Source organism: Heptranchias perlo, chromosome 5 (genome assembly GCF_035084215.1).
Source record: "Heptranchias perlo isolate sHepPer1 chromosome 5, sHepPer1.hap1, whole genome shotgun sequence".
NCBI lineage: Eukaryota > Metazoa > Chordata > Chondrichthyes > Hexanchiformes > Hexanchidae > Heptranchias > Heptranchias perlo.
Window position 1 is genome coordinate 131,579,924 of NC_090329.1, and position 22,683 is coordinate 131,602,606.

Below are 22,683 nucleotides of genomic sequence, written 5' to 3' on the forward strand. Positions count from 1 at the left end.
AAGAGTCTCCAAACACACATTGAATATTACCCGTGGTTTAGCAGGATCCACACTCACGTTGACTATTACCCGCAGATTAGCACGTTACACACTCACGTTGACTATCACCCTCAGATTAGCACGTTACACACTCATGTTGACCATTACCCTCGGTTTCGCAATTCCACACGCACACTGACTATTACCCTCCATTTAGCAGTTCCACACTCTCCTTGACTGTTACCCTCGTTTTAAGAGGTTCCACTTTCACATTGACTATTACCTTCGGTTTAAGAAGCTACACACTTACATTGACTATTACCCTCAGTTTAGCAGGTTCCACCATCACAATGCCGCATACCCTCGGTTTAGCAGGCTCCACACTCATGTTGACCCTTAACCTTGGTTTAAGAGTTTCCACACACACATTGACTATTACCCTCAGTTTAGCAGGTTCCACGCTCACACTGGCTATTATCCGCAGATTAGCAGGTAATACACTCACATTAATAATTACCCTCGCTTTCACAGTTTCCACACTCACAGAGACTACTAGCCTCGGTTAGCCGGTTCCACACTCATATTGAGTATTCACGTCAGTTCAGCAGGTTCCACACTCACACTGACAATTACCCTCGGTTTAGCCGGTTCCATGCTCACTTTGACTGTTACCTTCAGTTAAGCAGGTTCCACACTCACATTAACTATTACCCTCAGTTCAGCAGTTTCCACACTCACATTGACTATTACCCTCAGTTCAGCAGTTTCCACACTCACATTGACTGTTTTCCTCGGTTTAGCAAGTTCCACACTCTCGTTGACTATTACTCTCGGTTTAGCGGTTCCTTTCTCATATTGACTATTAGCTTCGATTTAAGAAATTCCACATTCACATCAACTATTACCCTCGGTTCAGCAGGTTCCACACTCATATTAACTATTGCCCTCAGTTTAGCAGGTTCCACACTCACATTAACTATTCCCCTCAGTTTAGCAGGTTCCACACTCACATTAACTATTCCCCTCAGTTTAGCAGGTTCCACACTCACATTAACTATTACCCTCAGTTTAGCAGGTTCCACACTCACATTAACTATTCCCCTCAGTTTAGCAGGTTCCACACTCACATTAACTATTCCCCTCAGTTTAGCAGGTTACACACTCACATTGACTATTACCCTCGGTTTAGCAGGTTCCACACTCACATTGACTATTCCCCTCAGTTTAGCAGGTTCCACACTCACATTAACTATTACCCTCAGTTTAGCAGGTTCCACACTCACATTAACTATTACCCTCGGTTTAGCAGGTTCCACACTCACATTAACTATTCCCCTCAGTTTAGCAGGTTCCACACTCACATTGACTATTAGCCTCGGTTAAGCAGGTTCCACACTCACATTAACTATTACCCTCAGTTTAGCAGGTTCCACACTCACATTAACTATTACCCTCAGTTTAGCAGGATCCACACTCACATTGACTATTACCCTCGGTTTAGCAGGTTCCACACTCACATTAACTATTACCCTCGGTTTAGCAGGTTCCACACTCACATTGACTATCACCCTCAGTTTAGCAGTTCCACTCCCACACTGACCATTGCTCTCTGTTTAGCAGGTACCACACACTCATTGACTATTACCCTCGGTTTTGCATTTCCACACTCACATTGACCATTACGCTCGATTTAAGACATTCCAAATTCACATTGACTATTACCTCGGTTTAAGAGTTTCCACACTCACATTGACTATTCCCCTCGGTTTAGCAGGTTCCGCACTCACCTTGACTATTACCCTCAGTTTACAGGATCCACACTCACATTAACTATTACCCTCGGTTTAGCAGTTTCCGCACTCACATTGACTATTACCCTCGGTTTAGCAGGTTCCACACTCACATTGACTATCACCCTCAGTTTAGCAGTTCCACTCCCACACTGACCATTGCTCTCTGTTTAGCAGGTACCACACACTCATTGACTATTACCCTCGGTTTTGCATTTCCACACTCACATTGACCATTACGCTCGATTTAAGACATTTCAAATTCACATTGACTATTACTCTCGGTTTAAGAGTTTCCACACTCACATTGACTATTACCCTCGGTTTAAGAGTTTCCACACTCACATTGACTATTACCCTCAGTTTAGCAGGTTCCACACTCACATTAACTATTACCCTCAGTTGAGCAGTTTCCACACTGACATTAACTATTACCCTCAGTTTAGCAGTTCCACTCCCACAATGACCATTGCTCTCAGTTTAGCAGGTACCACACTCTCATTGACTATTACCCTCGGTTTAGCATTTCCACACTCACATTGGCCATTATGCTCGATTTAAGACATTTCAAATTCACATTGACTATTGCTCTCGGTTTCAGAGTTTCCACACTCACATTGACTATTACCCTCAGTTTCGCAGGATCTACACTCACATTGACTATTACCCTCAGTTTCGCAGGATCTACACTCACATTGACTATTACCCTCAGTTTCGCAGGATCTACACTCACATTGACTATTACCCTCAGTTTCGCAGGATCTACACTCACATTGACTATTACCCTCAGTTTCGCAGGATCTACACTCACACTGACTATTACCCTCAGTTTCGCAGGATCTACACTCACACTGACTATTACCCTCAGTTTCGCAGGATCCACACTCACATTGACTATTACCCTCAGTTTAGAATCATAGAATTATAGAAGTTTACACATTGACTATTACCCTCAGATTGGCACGTTACGCACTCACCTTGACGATTACCCTCGGTTTAAGAGTTTCCACGCTAACATTGACTGTCACCCACAGTTTAGCAGGTTCCACATTCACATTAAGTATTACTCACATTGACTATTCCCATCGGATTAGCAGGTTCCACACTCACATTGGCCATTACTCTCCGTTTACCAGGTTTGACACCCACATTAATGATTCCCCTCGGTTTAGCAGGATCCACACTCACATTGACTATTACCCTCAGTTTAGTAAGTTCCACACTCACATTGACTAATACCCTCGGTTTAATCGGTTCCACACTCACATTGACTATTATCCTCGGTTTAGCAGGTTCCACACTCACATTGACTATTATCCTCAGATTGGCACGTTACGCACTCACCTTGACTATTACCCTCGGTTTAAGAGTTTCCACGCTCACCTTGACTATTACCCTCGGTTTAAGAGTTTCCACGCTAACATTGACTGTCACCCACAGTTTAGCAGGTTCCACACTCACATTAAGTATTACTCACATTGACTATTCCCATCGGATTAGCAGGATCAACACTCACATTGACTATTATCCTCGATTGAGCAGGTTCCACACTCACATTGACTATTACCCTCAGTTTAGCAGGATCCACACTCACATTGACTATTACCCTCAGTTTAGCACGATCCACACTCACATTGACTATTACCCTCGGTTTAGCCGGTTCCACACTCACATTGACTATTACCCTCAGTTTAGCAGGATCCACACTCACATTGACTATTTTCGTCGGTTTAGCAGGATCCACACTCACATTGACTATTACCCTCAGATTGGCACGTTACGCACTCACCTTGACTATTAACCTTGGTTTAAGAGTTTCCACGCTAACATTGACTATCACCCACAGATTAGCAGGTTCCACACTCACATTAAGTATTACTCACATTGACTATTCCCATCGGATTAGCAGGATCCTCACTCACATTGACTATTACCCTCAGATTGGCACGTTACGCACTCACCTTGACTATTACTCTCGGTTTAAGAGTTTCCACGCTCACCTTGTCTATTGCCCTCGGTTTAAGAGTTTCCACGCTAACATTGACTGTCACCCACAGTTTAGCAGGTTCCACACTCACATTAAGTGTTACTCACATTGACTATTGCCATCGGATTAGCAGGTTTCACACTCACATTGGCCATTACCCTCCGTTTACCAGGTTTGACACCCGCATTAATGATTCCCCTCGGTTTAGCAGGTTCCACACTCACATTGACTATTACCCTTGTAGGGGGTGGTGGTGTGTGTCAGCTTCACCTCTGACTTCTGAGTGGTCCGAATCGCTCCCACTCCCTGGGTTCTAGACCTTGGACTTATTTGGGGGTTGTGACAAAGTGCAGCAGACAACTGGTTTTGGTGCAAGAACTTTGACCTTTATTCAAGAGAGAAAATACAACACAACAATCTGAACACTCTAATAAAATGGGGAACACTTCGGTACACACGAGAGAAATTACAGTAGAAAGATACCTCACCACTCCCAATCCCACTGTACTAGCTAAGTTGGACTCTAAAGGGCCAGAGATAATGCTCACCAAACGAATCTTTGACAGTAATTCACCCAGAGGTAAGTCAGAAATAGATTGTAGAGTGGAAACTTTGCGGATCTTCGGTTTTCTCCCGAGTTGGTTTTCTTTGGTCGCGGTGGCCCAATATTACCCGGTTGGTTGGTGGCAATATTCGGTTGGTTGTTTCGTAAGGCCCTTGTTGCCGCGAGGTGTCCGATGGTCACTGGGGCTGTTGCTCTGGTTTCTTCTTGTGTGTCGGCCTGCTTCTAGAGCTGCTGACCTTCCCTGTAGAATCCCTTGCCTTGTTGTTGCTGGAAGCTGCTTTCCTTTCAGAGACAGGCAGAACCAAAACAAGCAGCCCACCAGAGCCAGTAAGAGCCAGAGAGAGAGAGAGAGGTTTCGAGGTTTCGAGTTTCCACTTGTGGATGTCTCTCTTACAATGGTCTTCGACACTTTAAAAGAAACACTTCATGTCTGTTTAAACAGTTCTTACAAAGTCCTTAAGAATCTTTGATGGCCTTTTGATGGTCCCTCACCCATGTTGCAATTGCTTCTCCCGATGGGTCATTGTTTTAATTCCGATTTTCTGATCACCTGGTATACAGGCTTCCTTTTGTATCCAATGTCCTCGGTGTTGATCGGTTTTGCATTAAAACAAAAACATGGCCGCACCATGTCTGGAGCAGTTACCTCTTTCAATGGCCTACTGCCTTTTGAATTAGTGCTGAGTGTCGACCACCTGCTGTCGGTTTTGCATTAAAACAGAGACATGTCTGAAGCAGTAATTCTCCGAAGTTCCACGGTGTGTGTGTTGTTGATTTCGTCTGGTGACCTCTCAACTATCCTTCCATTTTAGGATTATAGTCAATGGCCAAAGTTTTCCCATACTCAGGGTTTTTTAGGGTTTTTCTCCGGGTTTTGGGGGATCTGTGAATTTTGAGAATCTTACACCCTCAGTTTCGTAAGTTCCACACTCACATTGACTAATACCCTCGGTTCAGCGGTTCCACACTCACATTGACCATTACGCTCGATTTAACACGTTCCAAATTCACATTGACTATTATCCTCGGTTTAAGAGTTTCCACACTCACATTGACGATTACCCTCAGTTTAGCAGGTTCCACACTCATAGAGACTACCACGCTCGGTTCAGCTGGTTCCACACTCACATTGACTATTACCCTCAGTTTTGCAGTCTCCACACTCTCATTGACTATTACCCTCGGTTTAGCAGTTCCACTCTCATATTGATCATTAGCTTCGATTTAAGAAATTCCACATTCACATTGACTATTACCCTCGGTTTAGCAGTTCCACACCCACACTGACCATTACGCTCGATATAAGACATTTCAAATTCACATTGACTATTACCCTCGGTTTAAGAGTTTCCACACTCACATTGACTATTACCCTCGGTTCAGCAGGTTCCACACTCAGATTAACGATTACCCTCGGTTTAGCAGGTTCCACACTCACATTAACTATTGCCCTCAGTTTAGCAGTTTCCACACTCACATTAACTATTACCCTCAGTTTAGCAGTTTCCACACTCAGATTAACGATTACCCTCGGTTTAGCAGGTTCCACACTCACATTAACTATTACCCTCGGTTTAGCACGTTCCACACTCACATTGACTATCACCCTCAGTTTAGCAGTTCCACTCCCACACTGACCATTGCTCTCTGTTTAGCAGGTACCACACTCACATTGACTAATACCCTCGGTTTAGCATTTCCACACTCACATTGACCATTACGCTCGATTTAAGACATTTCAAATTCACATTGACTATTGCTCTCGGTTTCAGAGTTTCCACACTCACACTGACTATTACCCTCAGTTGAGCAGGTTCCACACTCACATTGTGTATTACCCTCAGTTTAGCAGGATCTGCACTCATGTTGACAATTACCCTCAGTTTAGCAGGATCCACTCTCACATTAACCATTACCTTCGCTTCAGCAGTTTCCACACTCATAGAGACTACCGTGCTCGGTTCAGTCGGTTCCACACTCACATTAACTATTACCCTCGGTTTAGCGGTTTCCACACTCACATTGACTATTACCCTCGGTTTAGCGGTTTCCACACTCACATTGACTATTACCCTCGGTTTAGCAGGATCCACACTCACATTGACTATTACCCTCAGATTGGCACGTTACGCACTCACCTTGACTATTACCCTCGGTTTAAGAGTTTCCACGCTCATCTTGACTATTACCCTCGGTTTAAGAGTTTCCACGCTCACCTTGACTATTACCCTCGGTTTAAGAGTTTCCACGCTAACATTGACTGTCACCCACAGTTTGGCAGGTTCCACACTCACATTAAGTATTACTCACATTGACTATTCCCATCGGATTAGCAGGTTCCACACTCACATTGGCCATTACTCTCCGTTTACCAGGTTTGACACCCACATTAATGATTCCCCTCGGTTTAGCAGGATCCACACTCACATTGACTATTACCCTCAGTTTAGTAAGTTCCACACTCACATTGACTAATACCCTCGGTTTAATCAGTTCCACACTCTCACTGACTATTACCCTCGGTTCAGCGGTTCCACCCTCACATTGACCATTACGCTCGATTTAACACGCTCCAAATTCACATTGACTCTTATCCTCGGTTTAAGAGTCTCCAAACACACATTGAATATTACCCGTGGTTTAGCAGGATCCACACTCACGTTGACTATTACCCGCAGATTAGCACGTTACACACTCACGTTGACTATCACCCTCAGATTAGCACGTTACACACTCATGTTGACCATTACCCTCGGTTTAGCAATTCCACACGCACACTGACTATTACCCTCCATTTAGCAGTTCCACACTCTCCTTGACTGTTACCCTCGTTTTAAGAGGTTCCACTTTCACATTGACTATTACCTTCGGTTTAAGAAGCTACACACTTACATTGACTATGACCCTCAGTTTAGCAGGCTCCACACTCATGTTGACCCTTAACCTTGGTTTAAGAGTTTCCACACACACATTGACTATTACCCTCAGTTTAGCAGGTTCCACGCTCACACTGGCTATTATCCGCGGATTAGCAGGTAATACACTCACATTAATAATTACCCTCGCTTTCACAGTTTCCACACTCACAGAGACTACTACCCTCGGTTTAGCAGATTCCACACTCACATTGACTATTACCCTCGGTTAAGCAAGTTCCACACTCACATTAACTATTACCCTCGGTTTAGCAGGTTCCACACTTACATTAACTATTACCCTTGGTTAAGCAGGATCCAGACTCACATTGACTATTACCCTCGGTTTAGCAGGTTCCACACTTACATTAACTATTACCCTTGGTTAAGCAGGATCCAGACTCACATTGACTATTACCCTCAGTTTAGCAGGATCCACACTCACATTGACTATTACCCTCGGTTTAGCAGGTTCCACACTCACATTGACTATTACCTTCGGTTTAGCAAGTTCCACACTCACATTAACTATTACCCTCGGTTTAGCAGGTTCCACACTCACATTAACTATTAACCTCGGTTTAGCAGGATCCACACTCACATTGACTATTACCCTCAGTTTAGCAGGTTCCACACTCACATTAACTATTACCCTCAGTTTAGCAGGTTCCACACTCACATTGACTATTACCCTCGGTTTAGCAGGTTCCACACTCACATTGACTATCACCCTCAGTTTAGCAGTTTCACTCCCACACTGACCATTGCTCTCTGTTCAGCAGGTTCCACACACTCATTGACTAATACCCTCGGTTTAGCATTTCCACACTCACATTGACCATTACGCTCGATTTAAGACATTTCAAATTCACATTGACTATTATCCTCGGTTTAAGAGTTTCCACACTCACATTGACTATTACCCTCAGTTGAGCAGGTTCCACACTCACATTAACTATTACCCTCAGTTGAGCAGGTTCCACACTCACATTGTCTATTACCCTCAGTTTAGCAGTTCCACACTCACATTGACTATTACCCTCAGTTTAGCAGGTTCCGCACTCACATTAACTATTACCCTCAGTTTAGCAGGTTCCACACTCACATTGACTATTACCCTCGGTTTAGCAGGTTCCACACTCACATTGACTATTACCCTCAGTTTAGCAGGTTCCACACTCACATTAACTATTACCCTCGGTTTAGCAGGTTCCACACTCACATTGACTATTACCCTCAGTTTAGCAGGATCCACACTCACATTGACTATTACCCTCGGTTTAGCAGGTTCCACACTCACATTGACTATTACCCTCAGTTTAGCAGGTTCCACACTCACATTAACTATTACCCTCGGTTTAGCAGGTTCCACACTCACATTGACTATTACCCTCAGTTTAGCAGGATCCACACTCACATTGACTATTACCCTCGGTTTAGCAGGTTCCACACTCACATTGACTATCACCCTCAGTTTAGCAGTTCCACTCCCACACTGACCATTGCTCTCTGTTTAGCAGGATCCACACTCACATTGACTATTACCCTCGGTTTAGCAGGTTCCACACTCACATTGACTATCACCCTCAGTTTAGCAGTTCCACTCCCACACTGACCATTGCTCTCTGTTTAGCAGGATCCACACTCACATTAACTATTACCCTCGGTTTAGCAGGATCCACACTCACATTGACTATTACCCTCGGTTGAGCAGGATCCACACACTCATTGACTATTACCCTCGGTTTAGCAGGTTCCACACTCACATTGACTATTACCCTCGGTTTAGCAGGATCCACACTCACATTGACTATTACCCTCGGTTGAGCAGGATCCACACACTCATTGACTATTACCCTCGGTTTAGCAGGTTCCACACTCACATTAACTATTACCCTCGGTTTAGCAGGTTCCACACACTCATTGACTATTACCCTCGGTTTAGCAGGTTCCACACTCACATTAACTATTACCCTCGGTTTAGCAGGTTCCACACACTCATTGACTATTACCCTCGGTTTAGCAGGATCCACACTTACATTGACTAATACCCTCGGTTTAGAATTTCCACCCTCACATTGATCATTACGCTCGATTTAAGACATTTCAAATTCACATTGACTATTACCTCGGTTTAAGAGTTTCCACACTCACATTGACTATTACCCTCAGTTTAGCTGGTTCCACACTCACATTGACTATTACCCTCGGTTTAGCAGGTTCCACACTCACATTGACTATTACCCTCAGTTTAGCAGGATCCACACTCACATTGACTATTACCCTCAGTTTAGCAGGTTCCACACTCACATTAACTATTACCCTCAGTTTAGCAGGTTCCACACTCACATTGACTATTACCCTCGGTTTAGCAGGTTCCACACTCACATTGACTATTACCCTCAGTTTAGCAGGTTCCACACTCACATTAACTATTACCCTCGGTTTAGCAGGTTCCACACTCACATTGACTATTACCCTCAGTTTAGCAGGATCCACACTCACATTGACTATTACCCTCGGTTTAGCAGGTTCCACACTCACATTGACTATTACCCCCAGTTTAGCAGGTTCCACACTCACATTAACTATTACCCTCGGTTTAGCAGGTTCCACACTCACATTGACTATTACCCTCAGTTTAGCAGTTCCACTCCCACACTGACCATTGCTCTCTGTTTAGCAGGATCCACACTCACATTAACTATTACCCTCGGTTTAGCAGGATCCACACTCACATTGACTATTACCCTCGGTTGAGCAGGATCCACACACTCATTGACTATTACCCTCGGTTTAGCAGGTTCCACACTCACATTGACTATTACCCTCGGTTTAGCAGGATCCACACTCACATTGACTATTACCCTCGGTTGAGCAGGATCCACACACTCATTGACTATTACCCTCGGTTTAGCAGGTTCCACACTCACATTAACTATTACCCTCGGTTTAGCAGGTTCCACACACTCATTGACTATTACCCTCGGTTTAGCAGGTTCCACACTCACATTAACTATTACCCTCGGTTTAGCAGGTTCCACACACTCATTGACTATTACCCTCGGTTTAGCAGGATCCACACTTACATTGACTAATACCTTCGGTTTAGAATTTCCACCCTCACATTGATCATTACGCTCGATTTAAGACATTTCAAATTCACATTGACTATTACCTCGGTTTAAGAGTTTCCACACTCACATTGACTATTACCCTCAGTTTAGCTGGTTCCACACTCACATTAACTATTACCCTCGGTTTAGCAGGTTCCACACTCACATTGACTATTACCCTCAGTTTAGCAGGATCCACACTCACATTGACTATTACCCTCAGTTTAGCAGGTTCCACACTCACATTAACTATTACCCTCAGTTTAGCAGGTTCCACACTCACATTGACTATTACCCTCGGTTTAGCAGGTTCCACACTCACATTGACTATTACCCTCAGTTTAGCAGGTTCCACACTCACATTAACTATTACCCTCGGTTTAGCAGGTTCCACACTCACATTGACTATTACCCTCAGTTTCGCAGGATCCACACTCACATTGACTATTACCCTCGGTTTAGCAGGTTCCACACTCACATTGACTATTACCCTCAGTTTAGCAGGTTCCACACTCACATTAACTATTACCCTCGGTTTAGCAGGTTCCACACTCACATTGACTATTACCCTCAGTTTAGCAGTTCCACTCCCACACTGACCATTGCTCTCTGTTTAGCAGGATCCACACTCACATTAACTATTACCCTCGGTTTAGCAGGATCCACACTCACATTGACTATTACCCTCGGTTGAGCAGGATCCACACACTCATTGACTATTACCCTCGGTTTAGCAGGTTCCACACTCACATTGACTATTACCCTCGGTTTAGCAGGATCCACACTCACATTGACTATTACCCTCGGTTGAGCAGGATCCACACACTCATTGACTATTACCCTCGGTTTAGCAGGTTCCACACTCACATTAACTATTACCCTCGGTTTAGCAGGTTCCACACACTCATTGACTATTACCCTCGGTTTAGCAGGTTCCACACTCACATTAACTATTACCCTCGGTTTAGCAGGTTCCACACACTCATTGACTATTACCCTCGGTTTAGCAGGATCCACACTTACATTGACTAATACCCTCGGTTTAGAATTTCCACCCTCACATTGATCATTACGCTCGATTTAAGACATTTCAAATTCACATTGACTATTACCTCGGTTTAAGAGTTTCCACACTCACATTGACTATTACCCTCAGTTTAGCTGGTTCCACACTCACATTGACTATTACCCTCGGTTTAGCAGGTTCCACACTCACATTGACTATTACCCTCAGTTTAGCAGGATCCACACTCACATTGACTATTACCCTCAGTTTAGCAGGTTCCACACTCACATTAACTATTACCCTCAGTTTAGCAGGTTCCACACTCACATTGACTATTACCCTCGGTTTAGCAGGTTCCACACTCTCATTGACTATTACCCTCAGTTTAGCAGGTTCCACACTCACATTAACTATTACCCTCGGTTTAGCAGGTTCCACACTCACATTGACTATTACCCTCAGTTTAGCAGGATCCACACTCACATTGACTATTACCCTCGGTTTAGCAGGTTCCACACTCACATTGACTATTACCCTGAGTTTAGCAGGTTCCACACTCACATTAACTATTACCCTCGGTTTAGCAGGTTCCACACTCACATTGACTATTACCCTCAGTTTAGCAGTTCCACTCCCACACTGACCATTGCTCTCTGTTTAGCAGGATCCACACTCACATTGACTATCACCCTCAGTTTAGCAGTTCCACTCCCACACTGACCATTGCTCTCTGTTTAGCAGGATCCACACTCACATTGACTATTACCCTCGGTTTAGCAGGTTCCACACTCACATTGACTATTACCCTCGGTTTAGCAGGATCCACACTCACATTGACTATTACCCTCGGTTGAGCAGGATCCACACTCACATTGACTATTACCCTCGGTTTAGCAGGATCCACACACTCATTGACTATTACCCTCGGTTTAGCAGGTTCCACACTCACATTGACTATTACCCTCGGTTTAGCAGGATCCACACTTACATTGACTAATACCCTCGGTTTAGAATTTCCACCCTCACATTGATCATTATGCTCGATTTAAGACATTTCAAATTCACATTGACTATTACTTCGGTTTAAGAGTTTCCACACTCACATTGACTATTACCCTCAGTTTAGCTGGTTCCACACTCACATTGACTATTACCCTCGGTTTAGCAGGTTCCACACTCACATTGACTATTACCCTCAGTTTAGCAGGATCCACACTCACATTGACTATTACCCTCAGTTTAGCAGGTTCCACACTCACATTAACTATTACCCTCAGTTTAGCAGGTTCCACACTCACATTGACTATTACCCTCGGTTTAGCAGGTTCCACACTCACATTGACTATTACCCTCAGTTTAGCAGGTTCCACACTCACATTAACTATTACCCTCGGTTTAGCAGGTTCCACACTCACATTGACTATTACCCTCAGTTTAGCAGGATCCACACTCACATTGACTATTACCCTCGGTTTAGCAGGTTCCACACTCACATTGACTATTACCCTCAGTTTAGCAGGTTCCACACTCACATTAACTATTACCCTCGGTTTAGCAGGTTCCACACTCACATTGACTATTACCCTCAGTTTAGCAGTTCCACTCCCACACTGACCATTGCTCTCTGTTTAGCAGGATCCACACTCACATTGACTATCACCCTCAGTTTAGCAGTTCCACTCCCACACTGACCATTGCTCTCTGTTTAGCAGGATCCACACTCACATTGACTATTACCCTCGGTTTAGCAGGATCCACACTCACATTGACTATTACCCTCGGTTTAGCAGGATCCACACTCACATTGACTATTACCCTCGGTTGAGCAGGATCCACACTCACATTGACTATTACCCTCGGTTTAGCAGGTTCCACACTCACATTGACTATTACCCTCGGTTTAGCAGGATCCACACTTACATTGACTAATACCCTCGGTTTAGAATTTCCACCCTCACATTGACCATTACGCTCGATTTAAGACATTTCAAATTCACATTGACTATTACCTCGGTTTAAGAGTTTCCACACTCACATTGACTATTACCCTCAGTTTAGCTGGTTCCACACTCACATTGACTATTACCCTCAGGTTAGCAGGATCCATACTCACATTAACTATTACCCTCAGTTGAGCAGGATCCACACTCACATTGACTATCACCCTCAGTTTAGCAGGTTCCACACTCACATTAACTATTGCCCTCAGTTTAGCAGGTTCCACACTCACATTAACTATTACCCTCGGTTTAGCAGGTTCCACACTCACATTGACTATCACCCTCAGTTTAGCAGGTTCCACACTCACATTAACTATTACCCTCAGTTTAGCAGGATCCACACTCACATTGACTATTACCCTCGGTTTAGCAGGTTCCACACTCACATTGACTATCACCCTCAGTTTAGCAGTTCCACTCCCACACTGACCATTGCTCTCTGTTTAGCAGGATCCACACTCACATTGACTATTACCCTCGGTTTAGCGGGATCCACACTTACATTGACTAATACCCTCGGTTTAGAATTTCCACCCTCACATTGATCATTACGCTCGATTTAAGACATTTCAAATTCACATTGACTATTACCTCGGTTTAAGAGTTTCCACACTCACATTGACTATTACCCTCAGTTTAGCTGGTTCCACACTCACATTGACTATTACCCTCAGGTTAGCAGGATCCATACTCACATTAACTATTACCCTCAGTTGAGCAGGATCCACACTCACATTGACTATTATCCTCGGTTTAGCAGGTTCCGCACTCACATTGACTATCACCCTCAGTTTAGCAGGATCCACACTCACCTTGACTATTACCCTCGGTTTAAGAGTTTCCACGCTCACATTGACTATTACCCTCGGTATAGCAGGTTCCACACTCTCATTAACTATTACCATCGGTTTAGCAGGTTCCACACTTACATTGACCATTATTCTCGATTTAACGGTTCCACACTCACATTGACTATTACCCTCGGTTGAGCAGGTTCCACACTCACATTGACTATTACCCTCGGTTGAGCAGGTTCCACACTCACATTGACTATTACACTCCGTTTAACCGTTTCCACACTCACACTGACTATCACCCTCGGTTGACCTCAGTTTAGCAGGTTCCACACTCACATTGACCATTACGCTGAATTTAAGATGTTCCAAATTCACATTGACTATTTCCCTCGGTTTGGCACGTTACGCACTCACATTGACTATTATCCTCGGTTTAAGAGTTTCCATGCTCACCTTGACTATTACCCTCGGTTTAGCAGGTTCCACACTCACCTTGACTATTACCCTCGGTTTAGCAGGTTCCACACTCACATTGACCATTACCATCGGTTTAGCAGTTCCACACTCACATTGACCATTATTCTCTGTTTAGCAGGTTCCACACTCACATTGACTTTTACCCTCAGTTCAGCAGGTTCCACACTCACATTGACTATTACCCTCGGTTAAGCAAGTTCCACACTCACATTGACCATTACCATCGGTTTAGCAGTTCCACACTCACATTGACCATTACCCTCTGTTTAGCAGGTTCCACACTCACATTGACTTTTACCCTCAGTTCAGCAGGTTCCACACTCACGTTGACTATTACCCTCTGTTTAGCAGGTTCCACACTCACATTGACTTTTACCCCCAGTTCAGCAGGTTCCACACTCACATTGACTATTACCATCAGTTTAGCAGGTTCCACACTCACGTTGACTATTACCCTCAGTTTAGGAGGTTCCACACTCACGTTGACTATTACCCTCGGTTTAGGAGGTTCCACACTCACATTGACTTTTACCCCCAGTTCAGCAGGTTCCACACTCACATTGACTATTACCATCAGTTTAGCAGGTTCCACACTCACGTTGACTATTGCCCTCGGTTTAGGAGGTTCCACACTCACGTTGACTATTACCCTCGGTTTTGCAGGTTCCATACTCACTTTGACTATTACCCGAAGTTTAGCGGGGTGGAAGCTCACTTTGACTGTTACCCTAGGTTTAGCAGGTACCATACTCACATTCAGGTTTGTCGGCTCCAGACTCCAACTATTGTTCATTGGGCCAAATACAAAGTCTGAGGTGCATCTCAGAAGCCGAACTTACATATCTTGAGTGGAGTGATGACATTATTCTATGTTTGTTGTTATGAGGACAATTTTCTAGAAAGCAGCGGAATAACAAATGCCTACCTCAAATAATTCTGATTTGTTCCAGCCCTTCACTTGAATGGCCAGTGCACTGGGCGGAAATATTAATGGATAAAGCTATAGACAAACAGTGGGTGGTGTTCAAAGAAGTATTTGGTAGAATAAAAGAGCTCTAGATACCCCTAAAGGGCAAGAGCTCTACTTGTGTAATTAAACAAACTTGGTCAACAAGAGAATTGAGAGATAGTATAAAACTGAATGAAAGGGGTTATACAAATGCAAAGAACAGCAGAGATTCCACAGACTGGGAGAGATATAAAGAATAGCAAAGCAATACTAAGAAAGTAGTAAGAGCTGCAAAAAGGGAATACCAGGTACATGGTTCATACTCCTGTGACTCGGCCAACGTTGTCTACCTCATACGTTGCAGGAAAGGATGCCCCGGAGCATGGTACATTGGCGAGACCATGCAGACATTGCGACAACGGATGAACGGACACCGCGCAACAATCGCCAGACAGGAGGGTTCCCTCCTAGTCGGGGAACACTTCAGCAGTCAAGGACATTCAGCCACCGATCTTCGGGTAAGCGTTCTCCACGGCGGCCTTCGAGACACACGACAACGCAAAATCGTTGAGCAGAAATTGATAGCCAAGTTCCGCACCCATGAGGACGGCCTCAACCAGGATCTTGGGTTCACGTCACGCTAAACGTAACCTCACCAGCGAATAAAAGTTATCTGTTTTTAATACAACGGGTCATTCTCTGTCTTTCTCTTCCTTTCGGATGTTTCTCCCTCTCTCTCTCTGTTTTGTGTTCTGGCCGTTTGTGTATTTGGTGGTCCTGTAGGTAACACCTCTCTGTCTGAACACTTTGATTGCCTTGACAACGGGCAGTTGGAAAGATTATCTGTAATCACCAGGTATTGTTCTCTGAATATAAATGCGAAATGTTCAAGGATTTAATTTCCACCTTCACCTGACGAAGGAGAAAGCCTCCGAAAGCTTGTGATTTTCAAGTAAATTTGTTGGACTATAACCTGGTGTTGTAAGATTCTTTACATTTGCCAACCCCAGTCCATCACCGGCATCTCCACATCAGACCTTCCTTTGTGCTAGGTATGAGTCCAGCCACTGGAGAGTTTTCCCCCTGATTCCCATTGACTTCAATTTTACTCGGTCAAATGCTGACTTGTTGTCAAGGGCAGTCACTCTCATCTCACCTCTGGAATTCAGCTCTTTTGTCCATGTTTGGACCAAGGCTGTAATGAGGTCTGGAGCCGAGTCGTCCTGGGGGAACCCAAACTGAGCATCGGTGAGCAGGTTATTGGTGAGTAAGTGCCGCTTGATAGCACTGTCGCGACACCTTCCATCACTTTGCTGATGATTGAGAGTAGATTGATGGGGCAGTAATTGGCCGGATTGGATTTGTCCTGCTTTTTGGGGCAATTTTCCACATTGTCGGGTAGATGCCAGTGTTGTAGCTGTACTGGACCAGCTTGGCTAGAGGCGTAGCTAGTTCTGGAGCACAAGTCTTCAGCACTACAGCCGGGATGTTTTCGGGGCCTTTGCTGTATCCAGTGCATTCAGCCGTTTCTTGACATCACGTGGAGTGAATCGAATTGGCTGAAGACTGGCTTCTGTGGGGATATCGGGAGGCGGCTGAGATGGATCATCCACTCGGCACTTCTGGCTGAAGATGGTTGCAAACGCTTCAGCCTTGTCTTTTGCACTCACATGCTGGACTCCGCCATCATTGAGGATGGGGATGTTTACAGAGCCTCCTCCTCCCGTTAGTTGTTTAATTGTCCACCACCATTCATGACTGGATGTGGCAGGATTGCAGAGCTTTGATCTGATCCGTTGGTTGTGGAATCGCTTAGCTCTGTATATAGCATGTTGCTTCCGCTGTTTAGCATGCATGTAGTCCTGAGTTGTAGCTTCACCAGGTTGGCACCTCACTTTTAGGTACATCTGGTGCTGCTCCTGGCATGCTCTTCTACATTGCTCATTGAACCAGGGTTGATCCCCTGGCTTGTTGGTAATGGTAGAGTGAGGAATATGCCGGGCCATGAGGTTACAGATTGTGCTGGAATACAATTCTGCTGCTGCTGATGGCCCACAGTGCCTCATGGATGCCCAGTTTTGAGCTGCAATTGTGCCCTATACACCCATTGTCAAGTCATTAATATATATTAAGAAAAGCAGTGGTCCTAGTACTGATCCCTGGGGAACACCACTGTACACCTCCCTCTAGTCCACAAAACCACTGTTCACCACCACTCTCTGCTTACTGTTACTTAGCCAATATTGTGTCCATGCTGCTACTGCCCCCTTTATTCCATGGGCTTCAATCTTGATGACAAGCCTATTGTGCAGCACTTTATCAAAGCTCTTTTGAAAGCCCATATACACATCAACTGCATTGCCCTCATCTACTTTCTCTGTTACCTCATCAAAAAACTCTATCAAGTTCGTTAAATACGGTTTGCGTTTAACAAATCCTTGCTGGCTTTCCCTAATCAATCCACATGTGTCCAAGTGACTGCTAATTCTGTCCCGGATTATCATTTCTAAAAGTTTCCCCACCACCGAGGTTAAACTGACTGGCATGTAGTTGCTGGGTTTATCCTTACACCTTTTTTTGAACAAGGGTGTAACATTTGCAAATTTTCCAGTCCTCTGGCGCCACCCCCGGACCTATCAAAGGATGTTTGGAAGATTATGGCCAGTCCCTCCGCAATTTCCACCTTACTTCCCTCAATAATCTAGGGTGCATCCCATCCAGACCGGGTGACTTATCTACTTTAAGTACAGCCAGCCTTTCTCGTACCTCTTCTTTATCAATTTTTAGGCCATCCAGTATCTCAACTACATCTTCCTTTACTGAGACTCTGGCAGCATCTTCTTGCTTGGTTACAGTTATATAAAGCTCTGGTTAGACCCCATTTAGAGTACTGTGCTCAGTTCTTGGCACCACACCTGAGGAAGGATATATTGGCCTTGGAGGGGGTACAGCACAGATTCACCAGAATGATACCGGGGCTGAAAGGTTTAAAATATGAGGATGGGTTGAAAAGACTAGGCTTGTATTTCCGAGAGTATAGGAGATTAATGGGTGATCTAATTGAGGTATTTAAGATGATTAAAGGATTTGATAGGGTAGATACAGAGAAACTATTTCCTCTGGTGGGGGAGTCCAGAACAAGGCGGCATAACCTTAAAATTGGAGCTAGGTCATTCAGGGCTGATGTCAGGAAGCACTTCTTCACACTAAGGGTTGTGGAAATCTGGAACTCCCTCCCCCAAAATGCTGTTGAGGCTGGGGGTCAATTGAAAATTTCAACACTGAGATTGATAGATTATTGTTAGGCAAGGATATTAAGGGATATGGAGCTGAGGCGGGAAAATGGAGTTAAGATACAGATCAGCCAGGATCTAATTGAAATACGGAACATGCTCGAGGGGCTGAATGACGTACTCCTGTTACTATGCAGCCATATTCTTACAGTAAAGCTACAGATGGGAACCAGAGCATTATTTGTACTGTAGTTAATGTACTGTTCTGGGTGTAACTCACCTGATGAGCAACAGCTTGCAGAATGAATCCAAAGCTTCACTGTATCCATTAGGAATTATCTCTTCTTCTGGAGCATCCGTATCAAACCAGACTTTCCAAACCTTCTCGTTCTTAGTTACCTGTAACCACATCCCAAACTATAAAATCAACTTTAAAAATGTCAAGATAAAATGGGCTAGAAATTTGGCCATGTAGCGCCCATTGTTTCGGCGCTATGCGGCCTCTCGAAGTGCAAATATGGCACCTTGGCTGCGTACGCACATTTCTGGCGTAATGTGTTCCAGACGCCATCTTGGTATATGTATTAGTGCATGCACAAATACCGATCACTGGCAGCATGTAAAGTAGGGAAAAAATGCATACAATGTGAAACGCTGATTTAAAGTGATAGACACCATTTTGGAGCTTAACGCTCAACTCAACGCACAGTCTTAACCACGCACACCTGAACATGTCTTAGAGTACCTGGAGGACCCCCCCACAAGTGCTATTTAAAGGGACCATGCAGGTGTTGCAGGTTAGTTGCTAGGTTATTGCTTCTGGCTGTTGGTGGAATAGGAATTGTTTTTTGAAGCTCCCTATACTTACTGAGAGTTGCTACAGTACATTTGAGAGTGGTTTGGCAGGTACTGCCTTATGGTTCGGAAAGTTACAACCGGAGTTGAATAACGTTCCTGGCAACGTGGGTGGTCTGCTAGGGCTTCCGTTGAGCATTGAGCACGACTGGGAGAATGCAGAGAGGCCACGCACAGCAGGTCAAGCTGCGAGGAGAGGGAGGAGGAAGAGGAGTGAGTGAACACGGAGTAGCAGCTATCGACTGAGTCTGGTTTTGACAGAGTCTACAATTGGGAATTTGGTGAATAGTGCGGGAGGAGCATATCACGGGTGCGAGCTCTGCTGCCATGACTTTCCTTAGATTTACACTGCGTTCACCTCTCGGACTGTCTCCCGCTGTCCGGACTCTCCTTTAACACAGCGCTCACCTCTCAGACTCTCTTCCCGCTCTCTAGACTCTCCTTTTACATTGAGCTCACCTCTCGGACTCTCATTTTACACTGCGCTCACCTCTCGGACTCTCCTCCCGCTCTCGGACGTTCCTCCCACTCTCAGACTCTCCTTTTACACTGCGTTCACCTCTCGGACCCTCCTCCCGCTCTCTGAATCTCTTTTTACACTGCGCTCACTTCTTGGACTCTCCTCTCGCTCTCGAACTCTCCTCCCGCTCTCGGACTCTCCTTTTACACCGTGCTCACCTCTTGGACTCTCCGCCCGCTCTCGGACTCTCCTTTTACTCTGCGCTCATCTCTCGGACTCTCTTCTCGCTCTCGAACTCTCCTCTCGCTCTCGGACTCTCCTTTTACACTGTGCTCACCTCTCGGACTCTCCTCCCACTCTCGGACTCTCCTCCCGCTCTCAGACTCTCCTTTTACACCGCGCTCGTGCATGCTGATAGCATGTGCAGTACCTGAGTCAGAAAAGATTATGGGAGGAGGGAGGTGTGGGAAACGAGAAGGAGCATTAGATATGCAGAGACCCCCTTCATCAGGACCTCCAGCACGGCATTGGTCACGGGTGCAGTGACAGCCCGCCCAATCATCCGAAGCACAGTCTCCTCCAAGGGGGTGAGGACGTGTAGACGTGCCCGTCCTCCCTCAGGTCTCTCCTGCTGCTGGCTGTTATGCGCCACCTTCTCCTGCAAGACAGACGACGGTGTGTCAGTGAGTATCCTGCAAGATGTCTGGGTGATGTGCCTGTCATGGTAGAATAGCTGCCAGTGTGTGTGACCTGTGAGTGGTGGTTATGTGGCCTGCAAGTGTGGTACTATGTGCGGGTGAGATGCAGCATGCTGAGCGCAGCATTGCGTATAGATGGGCAGTGTTTGTTGGTGGGTGGGTAACGGGGAGTGTGATGCATACAGCAGTGGTGCAGTTGGCAGGATGTGCCACTTGACATTTGCATTCACTCACTTTGACCACTCGTGTCAAATCATTGCATAATTTAATAGGACAAAGTCAGCATGGCTTTATGAAGGGGAAGTCATGTCTGACAAATTTGCTTGAGTTCTTCGAGGATATAACGTATAGGGTGGATAAAGGGGAACCAGTGGACATAGTGTATTTAGACTTCCAGAAGGCATTCGACAAGGTGCCACATAAAAGATTATTACTTAAGATAAAAAATCACGGGATTGGGGGTAATATTCTGGCATGGGTGGAGGATTGGTTATCTAACAGGAAGCAGAGAGTTGGGATAAATGGTTCATTTTCGGACTGGCAACCAGTAACCAGTGGTGTTCCACAGGGGTCGGTGCTGGGTCCCCAACTCTTTACAATCTATATTAACGATTTGGAGGAGGGGACCGAGTGCAACATATCAAAATTTGCAGATGATACAAAGATGGGAGGGAAAGTAGAGAGTGAGGAGGACATAAAAAACCTGCAAGGGGATATAGACAGGCTGGGTGAGTGGGCGGAGATTTGGCAGATGCAATATAATATTGGAAAATGTGAGGTTATGCACTTTGGCAGGAAAAATCAGAGAGCAAGTTATTTTCTTAATGGCGAGAGACTGGAAAGTACTGCAGTACAAAGGGATCTGGGGGTCCTAGTGCAAGAAAATCAAAAAGTTGGTATGCAGGTGCAGCAGGTGATCAAGAAAGCCAACGGAATGTTGGCTTTTATTGCTAGGGGGATAGAATATAAAAACAAGGAGGTATTGCTGCAGTTATATAAGGTATTGGTGAGACCGCACCTGGAATACTGCATACAGTTTTGGTCTCCATACTTAAGAAAAGACATACTTGCTCTCGAGGCAGTACAAAGAAGGTTCACTCGGTTAATCCCGGGGATGAGGGGGCGGACATATGAGGAGAGGTTGAGTAGATTGGGTCTCTACTCATTGGAGTTCAGAAGAATGAGAGGCGATCTTATTGAAACATATAAGATTGTGAAGGGTCTTGATCGGGTGGATGCAGTAAGGATGTTCCCAAAGATGGGTGAAACTAGAACTAGGGGGCATAATCTTAGAATAAGGGGCTGCTCTTTCAAAACTGAGATGAGGAGAAACTTCTTCACTCAGAGGGTGGTAGGTCTGTGGAATTTGCTGCCCCAGGAAGCTGTGGAAGCTACATCATTAGATAAATTTAAAACAGAAATAGACAGTTTCCTAGAAGTAAAGGGAATTAGGGGTTATGGGGAGCGGGCAGGAAATTGGACATGAAGCTGAGTTCGGATCGGTCAATGCCCTGTGGGTGGCGGAGAGGGCCCAGGGGCTATGTGGCCGGGTCCTGCTCCGACTTCTTGTGTTCTTTAGATTTGTGGTTGGGATCAGATCAGCCATGATCTTATTGAATGGCGGAGCAGGCTCGAGGGGCCGATTGGCCTACTCCTGCTCCAATTTCTTATGTTCTTATGTTCTTATGTTCTTTTGGCACTGCTCCTGGCTTTTACCTCCTGGACCACAGCCTCCCAATGCCTAAGGAGCTGGAGTCTGGAGGGTCTCCTGCCACCCTGCGGGTACATGTTGGCCCTCCTTTCATCCACCCCTTTCACCAGGGCCTCCAGTCCATCGTAGGAGAAGCATGGGGCCC

General features: G+C 45.1%; 1 protein-coding gene across 1 annotated transcript in view; it reads right to left on the reverse strand.

Annotated features, from left to right (window-relative positions):
• Positions 1-22,683, reverse strand: part of LOC137322209 (dynein axonemal heavy chain 8-like) — a 1,675,662-nt gene that overhangs the window by 216,907 nt on the left and 1,436,072 nt on the right. The window contains exon 88 of the mRNA XM_067985325.1: positions 19,095-19,213. Within this exon, the coding sequence (XP_067841426.1) occupies positions 19,095-19,213 (119 nt within the window). The remainder of the gene's footprint in view (positions 1-19,094; positions 19,214-22,683) is intronic.